The following is a 17,454-nucleotide window of genomic DNA, read 5'->3' as shown; positions in this document are numbered from 1 at the left end:
TTGAATATTTAAACTATGAATTCTTCAGTATCCGAAATGAATTGTCGCCTGAAAGTAAACTTTTATTTCACACTATTTCTGCTTAATCAACCAACAGAAAAAAACTATCTTGCAGAAGTTCACTCTGCTGTCGATATGATCCTTCCTGCTGCACAGAGTCACTTTAAGGTCTTGTGCAAACTTTTGGCTATGAAAGATTATTTCTGGCTTTCCCAGGAAACTGGCTCCTTTGTAAGCTGTTTTGCACTTTCTTTGTTTCTTTATACTCTTTTTCATGGACTGAGTGCTCTGCTCAGCCATTTTAGAGGGCTGTTGAGAGTCAACTACATTGCTGTGGGTCTGGAGTCACATGTAGGCTGGACTGGGTAAGGACAGCAGATTTTCTTCCTTAAAGACCATTCGTGAATAAGATGGGTTTTTACAACAATCAATGATAACTTGATGATCACTATTACTTAGATTTATTTCGGATTTATAAATTGAATTTAAGTTCCACCAGCTGCCATGGTGGGATTTGCGCCCAAGTCCCCAGATGATTAGCTGGGTTACTGGATTACTAGTCGGGCAATATTACCACTATGCCATCATCTTTTGCACACATTTTAATTGGGGAATAGGAGAGCTGTAATGGTTCTTTGGCTACCTGTTCTTCTTCAGACCTAGCCTCATTAGCTATTTTAGCTTGTTCCAAAGTTTATCATACTGATGCTCATTGTACACAGATGTCACTTTCGGTTGTGAAGTTACCAAATAATGAATACATTCAGTCAGCAAGGCAAAGTAAATCGCAAAATGTAGCCTCGTGGCTAACATTTTAGTTCCTCATTTTTGTGTAAAAATGCAGGGTAAAGTAAATCTTAGAACTTGAAACCAAACATCGTATTCCATCATACTCCTTAGCTCTCTCCATCTTGAGTGGTAATCATAGAATCATCATAACATTTACAATGCAGAAAGAGGCCAATCTTCAAACCCAAGTCTGGAATCATCTTGTCACCATATCTGCATTTGCCTCACCATCATTTCTAACTTGGTAATTGTGGAACAAAAATGAAGCTTGTTGGGAAGTGAGTGGTAGACCGTACTGAACTGTCATGCTGTGACTATAGGTGTTGACATGGGTCTCTGATATTTTTCTGCCTTGAACTGTTCGCAGGCAAGACGTGGGAGAAAAAACTTTGCTTTCCGAAGACATGAGGCGGGAGCTTCAGCGGCAGCAGTGGGAAAAAGAGGAAGAGGAGGCCATGAGCAGACCAATAGGACCAATGCACTATGAAGATATCCGGCAAAATGGTATCAGTTTTAGTGTATTCTACACACTTTATGAAGATTTTTTAAGTGTCCTCTGGTGATTTATCTACATTAAGTTGGTGACTACTATTAGACATTCTTCTCGATCCCTCTTAATTTTCTTCTCCTATTTTCTCCTTTTTTTTCCTGTTTTTGCTGTTCATGATTCCAAGTGCACCCAATTACCTCCTTACCCAAAATGACCGTTCTTGGTGTGTGCATCTGCGCAATGATTATTGACAGGCTATTCTATTGATTGTGGACACCATCACAGTTCAGCATCACCTTGTCCTCAGCCAGCAGGCATGCCTCGGAAAACTGTTAAAGGCTGGAACAGCATCGCCCCCCAATGTCTCCTGATTGAAGTAGCAATGAAGAGGCTGAATTTGCAATTTAGTCTTCAGTCCCACTTGGTGTTTAGTCAAAATCTAACAGCAACAGTTGCAGAGTTAGATCCCTCCTATTTTAGCTTGTTCCAAAGTTCATGCCTGTGTTAATGGTGGGTGTGCTGGAGTAAAAGGAGCTCTTTGGTTTGCGAGATATCCTGGTTCCTGGAATTGCAGATAAACTTTACCTTCCCCAAACATCTACAATTTATCGCCATTGACCCGGAGTCTAAATTCCAAGCTTGCTCAACGGTTTTGCTTCTCTGGCCAAAGTAAGCTGTCAAGCCCTGCCCTCTACATTCAGCAAGCTGGGAGCTGCACCACATCCAGCAGCAGAATGTGTGGGAGGGAGGGGAAGCGGAGGGCTCTAACCCACTCTGAAGATAGTTGGGGTATAATAGCAGATAGTGGCTCCTTCATTTGATCCGCAGGAGGAGTCTCCAATGTAAATGTGATTTTGGAAACTTCTCTTGGTTAAAACAGACACTGTGTAAAATTGTGTAGTGTACTGTTCGCAGCTAGAGTTCATATCGCCTTGGCTGTACTTTCCACCATCTTGACTTCTGGCTAACAAAACAGCACCTTCAGAAACTTGGTGGGGGGTTGCTGGCCCAATCTGTCAATTCAAAAGCGAGGTGTCCAGGCCTAAAGTATATGGGGAAAATAATCTTGAAAACAAATAGCTGCTTGATTGACCTTTCTGTATTACAGAGGCTCGAGAACTGGGTGTAGGTTATTTTGCCTTTGCTCGTGATGAAAGTGCCAGGAAGAAGCAGATCGAGACCCTCGACATGCTGAGAGACCAGGTACGTTTCTAATGTGCGAATGTACTGCATCCATTTGAATTAAATGGTTACAGCAGTCACTAAGCACTCCCAATTGCCCACGGTTATGTTGCTGAGCCAAATGGACCAGGAGCACTGGACTTGTCAGGGACAGTCCACGTGAATCTATAAAGTGACAGGTTGTGTAATAAGAGACTCGTTGCAAAAAATAAGGCCTATAATATGAATGAGCTCGTCACCACATGGATAGAGGAATGGTTTTGGGTAGGGGTGGGGAGAAACATGGATTGACGATTGGCTGTCAGGCAGAAGGCAGAGAGTTGGGATAAAAGGTTCTTTTTCGGAATGGCAACCAGTGACGAGTGGTGTCCCGCAGGGTTCAGTGTTGGGGCCACAGCTGTTCTCTTTATATATTAACGATCTAGATGACGGGACTGGGGGCATTCTGGCTAAGTTTGCCGATGATACAAAGATAGGTGGAGGGGCAGGTAGTATGGAGGAGGTGGGGAGGCTGCAGAAAGATTTAGACAGTTTAGGAGAGTGGTCCAAGAAATGGCTGATGAAATTCAACGTGGGCAAGTGCGAGGTCTTGCACTTTGGAAAAAAGAATAGAGGCATGGACTATTTTCTAAACGGTGACAAAATTCATAATGCTGAAGTGCAAAGGGACTTGGGAGTCCTAGTCCAGGATTCTCTAAAGGTAAACTTGCAGGTTGAGTCCGTAATTAAGAAAGCAAATGCAATGTTGTCATTCATCTCACGAGGCTTGGAATATAAAAGCAGGGATGTACTTCTGAAGCTTTATAAAGCATTAGTTAGGCCCCATTTAGAATACTGTGAGCAAGTTTGGGCCCCACACCTCAGGAAGGACATACTGGAGTGGGTCTAGCGGAGATTCACACGGATGATCCCAGGAATGGTAGGCCTAACATACGATGAACGTCTGAGGATCCTGGGATTATATTCATTGGAGTTTAGGAGGTTGAGGGGAGATCTAATAGAAACTTACAAGATAATGAATGGTTTAGATAGGGTGGATGTAGGGAAGTTGTTTCCATTAGCAGGGTAGACTAGGACCCGGGGGCACAGCCTTAGAATAAAAGGGAGTCACTTTAGAACAGAGATGAGGAGAAATTTCTTCAGCCAGAGAGTGGTGGGTCTGTGGAATTCATTGCCACTGAGGGCGGTGGAGGCCGGGCCGTTGAGTGTCTTTAAGACAGAAGTTGATAAATCCTTGATTTCTCAAGGAATTAAGGGCTATGGAGAGAGAGCGGGTAAATGGAGTTGAAATCAGCCATGATTGAATGGTGGAGTGGACTCGATGGGCCGAATGGCCTTACTTCCACTCCTATGTCTTATGGTCTTATGGTCTTAAGGAAGAAAACAGGATGTGGACAGTGGAATGCTCCATGGATTCATGCTACACTGCCTTGTTTTCCCTTTCGGTAAATGATCTGCACATTGACACGAGATATTGAAATTTGGGGTGATACCAATTTGGGCAGACAGCACACTGAGGATTATTGAGGAAAGGCATAGACTGATTAGATAAGTGACAAATTCTGTGCACTAGGGGAAAAGGAATACTGAAAGGAAGCCTATCCTAAATGAATGGAAGAAGAGAGAGATCTAGGTGTGCAGATACCTTAATCTTATACAGTAGAAGTACAGGTAGAAATAGCCATGAAATGGCCAAGTAAAGCAAATTGATACCTGCTTTTTAGCATTTTTATATAATTTCAAAGAGGTGATAAATTTATACAGAGCATTAGCGGAGCTAAATTTGGAGCACTATTATAGAAAGAATGGAAAGTGTAGAATTACATTTTTTTTTGTGTTGCCTAATTTGAAAAAGGTGCTGAGTTGGTGTAGTGATCCAGGGGCCGCTTGGGTGCAGGTAGAGGTGGGGTCATGTAAGGGTTTGGGTTGGACGCACTGGTGACGGCTTTGCTCACGTTTCCGCCGACAAATTATTCAACCAAACTGCTGGTTGTACCCACATTGAGGCTATGGAGACAGTTCAGGCAACATTTTAAGATCGGGTCTCTGTCAAAGTTGGCCCCTACTTGTACGAACCGCCTGTTTGAACCGGCGAAGCAAGATGTCTTGTTTGGGGAATGGGGAAGGAACGGGCTGGAGAGATCAGGAGACTTGTTCTGGGAAGGGTGATTTTATTTTTTTTTAAAAAAAATTTTTTTTAATATTCGTTCATGGGATGTGAGCGTTGCTGGCTGGGCCAGTATATATTGCCCATCCCTGAGGCATTTAAGAGCCAATCACATTGTTGTGGATCTGGAGTCACATTTAGGCCAGACCAGGTAAGGATGGCAAATTTCAGTGTAACAGATGGGTTTTTACGACAATCGACAATTGGTTATGGTCATCATTAGATTTTTATTCCAGATTTGTATTGGATTCAAATTCCACTAACTGCACTGGAGGGATTTGAACCCAGGTTTCCAGAGCATTACCCTGGGTCTCTGGTTTACTAGTCCAGTGATAATACCACCATGACACTGCCATCCCAAATGCCAGATTTGCCAACTTGGAGGAATTCACTCATAGTAGGGACCCTTAGTAAATGACGAGGTGTGGAGAGAGGCCCTTTGCCGAGTGAACACCATGTTCTTGTGTGCAAGGATGGGCTTTATCCAGCTCAAAAGTTGTGTTTAGGGCATACCTGACTTGGGTGAAGATGAGTGTTTTTTTTCTCCCAGAGGTGGATGATGGGTGTGAGCGGTGTTCCGGGGGCCTGGCCAATCCCACGCACATGTTCTGGTCCTGTCCCAAACTTGTGAGCTTTTGGGCCTCTTTCTTTAGCACCATGTCAGTGATTCTAAATGTCGAATTGGGGCCGTGCCCTCTGGCTTCCATATTTAGGGTTTCGGACTCGTCAGGGCTGCAGACTGGGGCGGAGGTGGATGTTCATGCCTTCACCGCGTTGATCACGCGGAGGCGGGTTCTGGAGTGGAGCTCCCCAACCCCACCCAGTGCCTTGGCATGGGGTGGCCTTTCATTGAATATTTTAAGGAACTGATTATGGTCAGTTGCTAGGGGGAGGGGTGTGGGGAGGAAAGGGGGAGATTCTGTTGTGCGGGTTTGTGCTCTTTCTAGTATTTTGTTCTTGTGTGTTATATCGGTGGATTTGTAAAAAAAATTTTTTGTTGTTGTAATATTTGATAAATCAAAAACTTTATTAAAAACATTTTTTAAGAAAGGAACCCTGGTTCAATTCCGGCCTTGGGTGACTGTGTGGACTTTGCACGTTCTTCCCGTGTTTGCATGAGTTTCCTCCAGTGCTTCGGTTTCCTCCCATAGTCCAAAGGTGCAGGTTAAGTCGATTGGCCACTCTTTTGTATATTCAAAAAAAATGCCCCTTCGTGTCCAAAGACATGTAGGTTAGGTGGGGATACGGGGATGGGACGGGGGAGTGTGTCTAGGTATGGTGCTCTTTCAGAGGGTCAGTGCAGACTCAATGGGCCGAATGGCCCCCTTCTGCACTGTAGGGATTCTATGATTGTACCAGGATTGGTCCCGAGTTCAATTGCCAGTCTGCACTGAGCCAACTGACACTGATGCAGTATTTTGTTTGCTGCTGCAAGCTTTTATGACCATAGGTGAAGGATGGGGCATCCTAGCCCAGGTTGCCCACCTGGGGATGAAACGGTTCCTCGATGCACTGGATATGCCAGTTGTGAGGGAGGACAGAAAACGGGGCCTGGAAGCACCACTAGAACTGGGAGAGATCATGTCGAGTATCATCCCCGATTCCCCTGCTGAGGGCTCTGAGGTGTACAGTCCCCGGTAAAAGTCCTCGACGGTCTTGTTAACCTTGTCTGGGTCCATTTCTAGTGTGCCTCTGTCCTTCCTGATTTGTGCAATCTCTCTAGTGGCTGCCTGCTTTCTCAGGCGTCTAGCTTTGTCTCAGTGTTCGTATAGGGTCCCCCGTGCCTGACGGAGTTGGTGCACTGCCTTCCTTGTGGAGAGCATGTCAAAGTCCATTTGTAGCTTTTTCCTCTCCGCCAGGAGGGGCCTCTGAGTATTTATGGTCTACCTCCGGTGTGGAGTCGACCAGCTGCTGCCTAACCATCCTGGTATATACGTTGTGTACTGGAACTCCTTCTCCCTTGGGTGGGTGAACCTCCAAGGGTCCACCGCCCCCATCTGCTCCATAAAATGACCGAGTTCCTTCGCCATGTTTGAGGTCTTCCCTGTTTTGGGGTTTGACCTGTCTGTCCTTGACCTGTACACAGTTAAAGAACTTCCCCCCCCCCCCCCCCCCCCCCAAAACCCATGATTAGTCGGTGCGTCGCCATGTCGGGGATTTCCGCCATGGTCTTTTTAATGATTTTCGTGTTGGGCGCGTACACGTTAACGAGTACTACCAGTGCCCCGCTGACCATGACGTACAGTCCCCCTGGGTCCGTAACCGTCTTCGTCGCCTTAAACATCGTCCTCTTGTTGATCGGTATTGCCGCCCCCCTGGCCCTCATCCGCAGCAGGAATGGTAGGTCTGCCCACCCAGCCCTTTCTTACCCGCAGGCGGTCATGCTCTCTCGGTGTTTATCTTGGAGGAAGACTCTGTCGGCTTTTATGTTTCTTAGATGGGCGAAGACTCTGGATCTTTTCACTGGGACATTGAGTCCCCTTACATTCCAGGTGACTATCCTGGTGGGGGGCTTCTGTCCCTTCATTCCTGTGGGTTTAAAGTAATGTGGCAGGGGGTTGGGAACCGATGCAGGAAGTTGGAAGGTAGTAAAACAAGGACAGAAACAAAAGACAGTAAGGGGGAAAGTGTAAGGCAGAGAAGCCATAGTCAAAAATCAAAAAGGGCGACAGTACAAGGTACAGTGACTGAGGGGAGCTCAGTGACTAGGTCCAGTAATACTGAAAGGAATAAAACGGGGAGTAAAAACATTAATGGTAAGTAACGCGGCAGGTTGTTACATGAAGATATGCGTTCAACGGCAAGGAAAATTAGGAGAAAAGTTAAGAGGAAATATAACTTAGGAGAGGTTACTGATCGAGGTGTTAAGATTGAAAACAGAGGTAAAAAAGCCAACATAAGTGTACTTTACCTGAATGCTCGTAGTATTAGGAATAAGGTAAATGAGTTGATGGTGCAAAACATCGTGAATGACTATTATTTAGTGGCCATTACTGAAACATGGTTAAAGGATGGTCATGACTAGGAGTTAAATATCCGTGGGTATCAAACTATTCGGAAGGACAGAGTGGATGGTAAGGGAGGTGGTGTAGCTCTGTTATTTAAGGATGACATCCGGGCAATAGTAAGGGATGACATCCATGCTATGGAGGATAAGGTTGAATCCATTTGGGTGGAAATCAGGAATAGTAAGGCGAAAAAGTCACTGATCGGAGTAGTCTATAGGCCACCCACCAAATAGTAACATTATGGTGGGGCAGGCAATAAACAAAGAAATAACGGACGCATGTAGAAATGGTACAGCAGTTATCATGGGGGATTTTAATCTACATGTCGATTGGTTTAACCATGTCGGTCAAGGCAGCCTTGAGGAGGAGTTTATAGAATGTATCCGCGATAGTTTACTAGAACAGTATGTAATGGAACCTACGAGGGAACAAGCGGTCCTAGATGTGGTCCTGTGTAATGAGACAGGATTGATTCAGGATCTCATAGTTAGCGATCCTCTCGGAAGGAGCGATCACAATATGGTGGAATTTAAAATACAGATGGAGGGTGAGAAGGTAAAATCAAACACTAGTGTTTTGTGCTTAAACAAAGGAGATTACAATGTGATGAGAGAAGAACTAGCTAAGGTAGACTGGGAGCAAAGACTTTATGGTGAAACAGTTGAGGAACAGTGGAGAACCTTCCAAGCGATTTTTCACTGTGCTCAGCAAAGGTTTATACCAACAAAAAGGAAGGACGGTAGAAAGAGAGAAAATCGACCATGGATATCTAAGGAAATAAGGGGGAGTATCAAATTGAAGGAAAAAGCATACAAAGTGGCAAAGATTAGTGGGAGACTAGAGGACTGGGAAATCTTTAGGGGGCAACAGAAAGCTACTAAAAAAGCTATAAAGAGTAAGATAGATTATGAGAGTAAACTTGCTCAGAATATAAAAAGATAGTAAAAGTTTCTACAAATATATAAAACAAAAAAGAGTGGCTAAGGTAAATATTGGTCCTTTAGAGGGTGAGAAGGGAGATTTAATAATGGGGGATGAGGAAATGGCTGAGGAACTGAACAGGTTTTTTGGGTCGGTCTTCACAGTGGAAGACACAAATAACATGCCAGTGACTGATAGAAATGAGGCTATGACAGGTGAGGACCTTGAGAGGATTGTTATCACTAAGGCGGTAGTGATGGGCAAGCTAATGGGGCTAAAGGTAGACAAGTCTCATGGTCCTGATGTAATGCATCCCAGAGTGCTAAAAGAGATGGCTAGGGAAATTGCAAATGCACTAGTGATAATTTACCAAAATGCACTAGACTCTGGGGTGGTCCCGGCGGATTGGAAATTAGCAAACGTGACACCACAGTTTAAAAAAAGGAGGTCGGCAGAAAGCGGGTAATTATAGGCCAATGAGCTTAACATCGGTAGTAGGGAAGATGCTGGAATCTATCATCAAGGAAGAAATAGCGAGGCATCTGGATGGAAATTGTCCCATTAGGCAGACGCAGCATGGGTTCATAAAGGGCAGGTCGTGCCTAACTAATTTAGTGGAATTTTTTGAGGACATTACCAGTGGGTAGATAACAGGGTGCCAATGGATGTGGTATATCTGGGTTTCCAGAAAGCCTTTGACAAGATGACACACAAAAGGTTGCTGCATAAGATAAAGATGCGTGGCATTAAGGGGAAAGTAGTAGCATGGATAGATGATTGGTTAATTATTAGAAAGCAAAGAGTGGGGATTAATGGGTGTTTCTCTGGTTGGCAATCAGTAACTAATGGTGTCCCGCAGGGATCAGTGTTGGGCCCACAATTGTTCACAATTTACATAGATGATTTGGAGTTGGGGGACCAAGGGCAATGTGTCCAAGTTTGCAGACGACACTAAGATGAGTGGTAAAGCAAAAAGTGCAGAGGATACTGGAAGTCTGCAGAGGGATTTGGATAGGCTAAGTGGATGGGCTAGGGTCTGGCAGATGGAATACAATGTTGACAAATGTGAGGTTATCCATTTTGGTAGGAATAACAACGAACGGGATCATTATTTAAATGCTAAAATATTAAAACATGCTGCTGTGCAGAGAGACCTGGGTGTGCTAGTGCATGCGTCGCAAAAAGTTGGTTTACAGGTGATTAAGAAGGCAAATGGAATTTTGTTCTTCATTGCTAGAGGGATGGAATTTACGACTAGGGAGGTTATGCTGCAATTGTATACGGTGTTAGTGAGGCCACACCTGGAGTATTGTGTTCAGTTTTGGTCTCCTTACTTGAGAAAGGACGTACTGGCACTGGAGGATGTGCAGAGGAGATTCACTAGGTTAATCCCAGAGCTGAAGGGGTTGGATTACGAGGAGAGGTTGAGTAGACTGGGACTGTACTCGTTGGAATTTAGAAGGATGCGGGGGGGATCTTATAGAAACATATAAAATTATGAAGGGAATAGATAGGATAGATGCGGGCAGGTTGTTTCCACTGGCGGGTGAAAGCAGAACTAGGGGGCATAGCCTCAAAATAAGGGGAAGTAGATTTAGGACTGAGTTTAGGAGGAACTTCTTCACCCAAAGGGTTGTGAATCTATGGAATTCCTTGCCCAGTGAAGCAGTAGAGGCTCCTTCATTAAATGTTTTTAAGATAAAGATAGATAGTTTTTTGAAGAAGAAAGGGATTAAGGGTTATGGTGTTCGGGCTGGAAAGTGGAGCTGAGTCCACAAAAGATCAGCCATGATCTCATTGAATGGCGGAGAAGGCTTGAGGGGCCAGATGGCCTACTCCTGCTCCTAGTTCTTATGTTCTTATTAAACATGCTTACCTGGTGGACGCCCCCGCACTTCAGGGTTTCCCTTTGTTAGGGAGCCATCCAAGATGGCCGCTGTCACTGCTCTCCCCATGCGGCCGGGTCCCTGCACTCCAGGGTCTCCCTTTGTCCAAGGGCCATCCAACATGGCCGCCCACTGTGCATCCGGCATGTGGGTAGGCTCCTGCACTCCAGGGTCTCCCTTCGCCCAGAGACCGTACTGGGTGGTTGCTTGCAGTGCTTTTTTGCTCCGGGCCACTGGTTGTGGCCCTTTGTAGCCTTACTGCTGCTCTCGTTCTAGTCCTATTGCTCCCCCCGCCCCCCTCCTTATCTCCCCCCTCCCGTTTGCTCCCCCGTCCTTGTGTGTTTCCCCCCCCCCCCGCCCCCAGCCTGGCGCCACCCTCCACTTTTGGTGATCCCCCTCCCGGGAGTTACTGTCCTGCTTCTCCCTCGCCCACTCTCTGTTGTTACTGCCCGTTCTTTCCCCGTCTTGCCCTGCACTCCTCTCGCTTGCCACTTCGCCGCTGTGTTTGTTCTTTTGTACAAGGTCACAATTTCCCACGTGAAGCGGTCCCTCGGGTAGCGGTTTGTCTTTTGTTGTTCAGGGTGTGTTTTGTGGGGGAGGGGGGGCTTCCTTACTTCTTCACCACTCTCCCTCATCGGCTCGTCGGCATGCTGTTGCTCCTTGCCAGGGGCCCCTTATTGCTTCTCCTGCTGTCGCTGTTCCAGCCCGCATTCCTCGACAAACCTGTTTGCCTCGGTGGGGGCTGTGAAGAAATGTTCTTTGCCTTGGGGTGTGTGTGACCCAGAGCTTCGCTGGGTACAGCATACCAAAACGTACGCCGTTCTTCTGTAGGGCTGTTTGCCCTATTGAACTCCGCCCGTTTCCTGGCCAGGTCTACCCCAATGAACTGGTTTATCCTAATATTGTGTCCTTCCCAGCGTTCGTTCTTGGCCTGCCTGGCCCAGCGCAGGTTTCTTTCTCGGTCCTGGTACCGGTGCAGTTTGGCTATTACTGCCCTCGGTTGCTCTCCTGCTTTGGGTTTTGAGCGCAGCGACTGGTGTGCCCTATCCATTTCTGGTGGGTTGGGGAAAGTCTCCCTCACCACTAAGTTGCCCAGCATCTCGGCCACGTATACCGTGGCGTCCTTGCCTTTGATCCCCTCTGGTAGGCCCATAATCCGCAAGTTTTGCCTTCTCAAGTAGTTCTCTTGATCTTCCACTTTGCCCTTCAGACTGCCCTGCTTCGTGACCAACCTCACTACCTCATTCTCCAGGGTCACGATCTGATCGCTCTGGTCGTTTGCGGCCTTTTCCAACTCTTTGATGGTCGCCTCTTGGGCTTCTAGTTTCTTCTCTGCTCTGGGCGAGCTGTATTTGAGCCAGGTTCTCGGCCACTGCAGCCTTCACCGTGGCCTCAATGTCTGCTTTTACCTACGCCTTTATCTCCTGCTGGTGCTCATTCGGCGCCTCGGTGAAGGATGCCTTCCAGTTTCCCCCGTGATGCAGGATGAATTTGTTCCTGTCTGTCTTGCTCTTTTTGTTTTGGGAAACTTTGTGCTCTGCCACCTCGTCTGAGTGTGGTAGTGGCTATTTTCAGGTCCACGGGAGAAGAGCAACCCAACGTGCGACTGCTCAGCACGTTGTCATCACCGGAAGTCCACATTTCTGGTACTTAGGGTTACAGGTGGCAAGGGATTGGGTGCAGCTTCGCAACCTAAGCTTTTCAAGCTTGGTGAGCAAGGTGAGGGCGAACCTACAGAGATGGGATAGTCTCCCATGTCGTTAGCTGGGCGTGTGCAATTGGTGAGGATGAATACCTTGGGGCAACACGGTGGCACAGTTGTTAGCACTGCTGCCTCTCGGCGGCGAGGTCAGAGGTTCGATCCCGGCCCTGGGTCACCGTCCGTGTGGAGTTTGCACATTCTCCCCGTGTTTGCGTGAGTTTTGCCCCCACAACCCAAAGATGTGCAGATAGGTGGATTGGCCATGCTAAATTGCCCCTTAATTAGAAGAAATGAATTGGGTGAAAAAAAAAAAGATGAATACCTTGCCACGATTCTTGTTCCTGTTTCAATGTCTGCCGGTGTTTCTACCAAAGGCATTCTTTGTAGTGGTGGAAATCATGATTTCCTTGTTTATTTGGGCAGGGAAAGTAGCGAGGATCCGAAGAGTGGTCCTACAGAGGGGCCAGCAGTCAGGGGGATTGGGGCTGTGGATCCTGATTTACTACTATTGGGCAGAGAAGGTGCTGGGTTGGAGGGGGTAATCATGAGTCAGTTTGGGTAAAGATGGAGGCCAGGTCGTGTGAGGGGACAGGATTGTGGGAGCTGGTGATGGCCCCGCTCCCGCTCTCCCCGAGGAAGGTTTTGGGGAACCCAGTGATAGTGGCTTTGTTAAAAATATGGAGGCAATAAAAGCAGCACTTTAAAATGGGAAGAAGGTCAAGGGTGATATCGATCAGCGACAACCATATGTTTGAGCCCGCTAGAGTGGACACCAGGTTTGGGTGATGGGAGGATAGGGGGGTTGGCAGTCATTGGGGCCTTTATTCCTGGAGGGGCGGTTTGCGATTTTGAGAGTTGGGTGTGTGGTGATGTGCATCAATGTAAATGCATGTAGGCTAGCAAGACACTAGATGGAGCACCAGAAACATCACACACACACACTCGACCAATAGATCAAGTAGATAGAACACGACCAATAGACATTCACGATACACAAGGAGGTAACACGACCACAGGGGGGCATTACACCAACCCATATATAAGGGACACCACACACATGATCTGCCTCTTTCCAGTGGAGACAGTCAGTGAGTACAGACACAGGGTTGATTCAATATTACACCCACCACGTGGATTGCAGCAACTGGTTAGTCAGTCTGGGTAGCTATAGTAGGATTAGCACTAGTGTCGAACCAGAATAATAGAAGTGTAAATAATTTAATAAACGTGTTGAAGTTATCTCCACGTCTGAACCTTCCTTTGTCAAGTGCACCACAAGGAAGCCGCTCATGTTACATCTACAACATAACAAATCAGGGTGGAGAAGTACGGGCTCGCGCAATCGGAGGCTTTCGGGTACTTGAAAGTCCAAAATTCTGCGAGAAAGGTTTGTTAAAGTTTTCTGTTTGTGCCACCCATGGCGTTGGTGGAGAGGGTACTGACGCTGGCCTAGGTGGAGGAGAGTAAAACTTCAGGTATCTATGGGAGGCTGCTGCCGAGGACAGGGCTTCGCTAGGGGATGGTTTTAAGGTGAAATGGGAGGGGTGCTAGGGGGTGAAGTGGAGGAGGGTGTGTGGTGTGGGGCTTCACGGAGGGTGAACACCTTGTTGTGTATGAGGTTCAGGTAGATACAACTGAAGGGGAAGGTGGTGCATCAGGCAACAATGAGGGTAAGGATGAGTCGGATGTTTGAGAGGGTAGAATATAAGTGCTAGCGGTGTGGGAGGGACCCAGCGAATCACGTAGATGTGTTCTGGGCACGTCCTAAGTTAGTGAACCTTTTGGGGCTCTTTCTTCAGCATCATGTCGGAGATCTTGGGCAGGGAAGCGGAGCCAGGTCTGCTACAAGCCATATTCGGGGTGTCAGAACTGCCAGAGTTTCAGGCGGGAGGTGGGGGCCAGATATTTTAGCCTTCGCCTCGCTGATTACTCGCAGGCGGGTTCTGCTGGAGGTGGAGGTCAGTTTGTGTATCCAGTGCCTTGCTGTGGCTGGGGGGCCTCCTGGAAATTTTGTATTTGGAGAAATTTAAATATAGGCTGAGGGGATTGATTGGGAGGTTATATATAAGATGGCAACTGTTTGATATGTATTTTAAAGAGCTGGTCACTGTCAGCTTTTGGGGGGGGGGGGGTGTTCTTGTTTTTGTATATAACCTTTAAAATGTTAAATAAAAATATTTACAAAAAAGAGTTTTACTGATATCTCTTGATCAGGAAAACAAGACATCCATAACTGCTCTGGCTTATAAGTGAATCCAGTCCCACACCAACATGGTTGATTTTAAGTGGCCTGGCAAGCCACTCGGGCGCTTAGGCGATAGGGAAATATAATTGCATTTAACTCCATTAAAAAAATTAATTATCAAGTAAAACATCCTAGAAACTGGAAAGAAGTTTCTTGAAGCCTTATGTTCACCTACAGGAAATAAATACCAGCGACGCCACAATGAAAATAATTTTTAAAACGCTGAATTGCTGTCTTGATAGGATTTTGGGGAAATACATTTAGGGTGAGGGGTTCTGATCCAATCCTCCAAATGCTAACTTCAGACTGCCTCTACTGGACACGTTTTGGTGTCGTACCAGTAGTGTTTTTCTTTGCTACAGTTGGAACTCAACCATGAATTTATGGAAAACCAAAAGTAGACCAAGCAATTGAGTGATTAATATGGATTCTGGTCATACAAAGGAATTGACCAGCACAGCAGCTGAAGGGTGTATGCTGCAGTTGGTGTACATATTCTCAATTGTGAGTATAGCACAGGCAGTCACTGCTATTACTTAAATAAAGCTGATGGGCGTAATCTTGCTTTGACCTTTTCCATCCCTATGAAGAATTGAATTGTGTCACTCAAGGTCAGCAATGAGCATTGACAGTAGCTGCTCTAGAGAATCCTTGTTCTGGTGTTTGGAAGCAGCCTGGACAGCAGTGCGGAGGGAGCAGGCTCCTGAGCCGGGCGATGTCAGTGTGACCCAGGTGCACAGGAGTTATGATTTGGCTCTTTAGGTTGCCTTTCCTAAATTCCAGTGAGTGTTGTGGTGTCTGAGCTTTACTTTCTCTTGCAGACAATGGATCAAAGAACCAAACGAGAGAAACTGAAGAAGAAACGAAAAGCCATATTAAGTGCTAGATTGGCAAAGGTTCGTCAGAGGAAGATGAAGAAACTGAAAGGCGATGGAATTGAAGACACTGAAGAGCTGCCAGAGCAGAAGGAAGGTGCGAGCAAATCATTGTGCTGGGTAGAGCCCAGAAAATGGGACATATGGAAGAGCACTCAATTAAAAGAACAGATTTCTACTTTTCCATCATTGTCACTCCATTTATACAAAACAATGTATCCCTACAATGTCAGTAGCATGATAGAATATTCGCCACATGCCTGGGCAAGGTTCTGCCCTTACAATTCCTTTACAATAAAAAAACTTGATCAATTTACAACTTAGCGTGTCATTCATGTAATCTTTTTTTATGTGCAGATGAAGAGACTGAGGAATTGACATTCACGGCAGCAGAACCAGATGTAACACACAAGGAAGCTACCTGCCTGAGGAATAAGGTGGAGGTCGTAATACAGGAGCGGAAGGACACAAAGCCTGGTGTACCTCATATCCGGGAATGGGACAGAGGAAAAGGTAACCAGATTGGTATTGAAGATGAAAGGATTAAGTTTGGGAAGATTGATATTGTTTCTTTTTCAAAAAATGTAGGTTGAACTGGTGTTCTTTAAAGTGGGGATCAACATGAGGGTGGTGGGGCATTATTATGCATTGATTTCCTAGCTTTGCATTCTATGAAATTGAATGAAAATCACTTGTCACAAGTAGGCTTCAATGAAGTTACTGTGAAAAGCCCGTAGTCGCCACATTCCAGCGCCTGTTCGGGGAGGCTGGTACGGGAATTGAACCGTGCTGCTGGCCTGCTTTAAAAGCCAGTGATTTAGCCCAGTGTGCTAAACCAGCCCCGAATGTGATGGACCATGACAAACATGGAGGTCTGGCATTTTTTACCCCCTCCATTCATTGCATGAGTAAAAGTGCATTGTTTCTACTTACTTTGAGGAAGACAGTGATACATAACTTTTAACTCATCATGTTTTATTTTTAATAATTTCAGAGCTACTTTTTGGGCATTGGTCTATGAATCACCCAGATCCTAGGGATGAGAGGCCATCAGAGTTTGCCCCCCCATCGGAGTATTATAGTGATCTGAAGGGGTCAAATAACCATGGAGGCTGGAAGAAGGGCCATTCCAGATATTCCTACCAGCAGACTGAGCAAAATGGGCGACAGCAGAACACAAATGTGGAACAGGATCCATCTGGAAGAATAAACTCCCTGGATGATATGCTGTCTTACTACAAACATTCAACCTGAGCAGTGATGATCTGCAGGGTAGGGCCATATCAAAGACTGTTCTAACCTTATCCTGGCCAGCCACAAGTTGCAGATCAGGTTAAAATCTTTTACGTGCTACATTCTTGCTGCTTTTGTTGACACTCTCGTACTTACAGTTATGGGTCCAATCCATTGGACCACATTTAATCATCTGTTCATAATATCAGTATCATTGTCACCTTAATAAGGCTCATCAGTCGAAATAGTTGGGATGACCAAAGGTTTGGACGAAGATGTGGGATTTAAGGAAAAAGGTGGCTCTGGCCCCATGGAGAGGGTGTTGGAAGAAATTGAATTAACCATTTCCTTGATGGGTCACGCAAGGTGGATGAAATTTCTTTCACAGAAAATGTTGGATTTCTTTTTATCCCCTTTCAATAAAAACAAGAGTATGGTCATTTGTCCTTGTGTTGCTGTGTGGTGTAAAAATTAATTTGAAGCATTGGTTTCTCCCTATGCAATGGGTAGCTTGGGGAAGATGGCATAGTGGTAATCCAGGGGTTTTATTACATACCATAACAGCAGTTACACCTCTTGTTTGCAGGATATTTTAGTAAAGATGTCACCTTTTGTCCTGCAATTGAACTGTGGAATGCCATCATTTGCTTGAAAGGTAGCAACATGATTTGCATTTGGATTTTTATTGTCACATGTACCAAGGTCAAGGAAATTAGGTACCTTATTAAAAAATATCCACTGTAGTTGTGCTCTGTTAACAAGGTTAGGGCCCAGCATAGGCACCAGGTGCACTGCATGCCAGTATTTGGACACTTCCCTCTTCCTCAGATGTCAGTGTACTCCCATCTCAAGGACAAGTGAACCAGGACCAGATGAAATTCGGCATTGTCACACGTGACAGCAGCTGCATCCCAGTCCACACTGCTGGCTGAATGAGTAAGCAAGATAGACATTGC

General features: G+C 45.9%; 1 protein-coding gene across 2 annotated transcripts in view; it reads left to right on the top strand.

The window, feature by feature from the left end:
- Nucleotides 1–16,938, top strand: part of ccdc174 (coiled-coil domain containing 174) — a 38,801-nt gene extending 21,863 nt beyond the window's left edge. For both annotated transcript variants that reach the window (XM_072472112.1, XM_072472111.1), the window contains 5 exons: nt 1,157–1,293; nt 2,388–2,482; nt 15,212–15,362; nt 15,623–15,778; nt 16,260–16,938. In XM_072472112.1, coding sequence (XP_072328213.1) covers nt 1,157–1,293; nt 2,388–2,482; nt 15,212–15,362; nt 15,623–15,778; nt 16,260–16,519 — 799 coding nt within the window. In that variant the 3' untranslated portion in view covers nt 16,520–16,938. The remainder of the gene's footprint in view (nt 1–1,156; nt 1,294–2,387; nt 2,483–15,211; nt 15,363–15,622; nt 15,779–16,259) is intronic.
- The last annotated feature ends 516 nt before the right edge of the window (nt 16,939–17,454 follow it).

The sequence above is a fragment of the Scyliorhinus torazame genome, chromosome 13, assembly GCF_047496885.1.
Source record: "Scyliorhinus torazame isolate Kashiwa2021f chromosome 13, sScyTor2.1, whole genome shotgun sequence".
Classification (NCBI taxonomy): Eukaryota; Metazoa; Chordata; class Chondrichthyes; order Carcharhiniformes; family Scyliorhinidae; genus Scyliorhinus; species Scyliorhinus torazame.
Note: the sequence above shows the minus strand (reverse complement) of the source record. Positions and strands in the feature narration are given on the sequence as shown.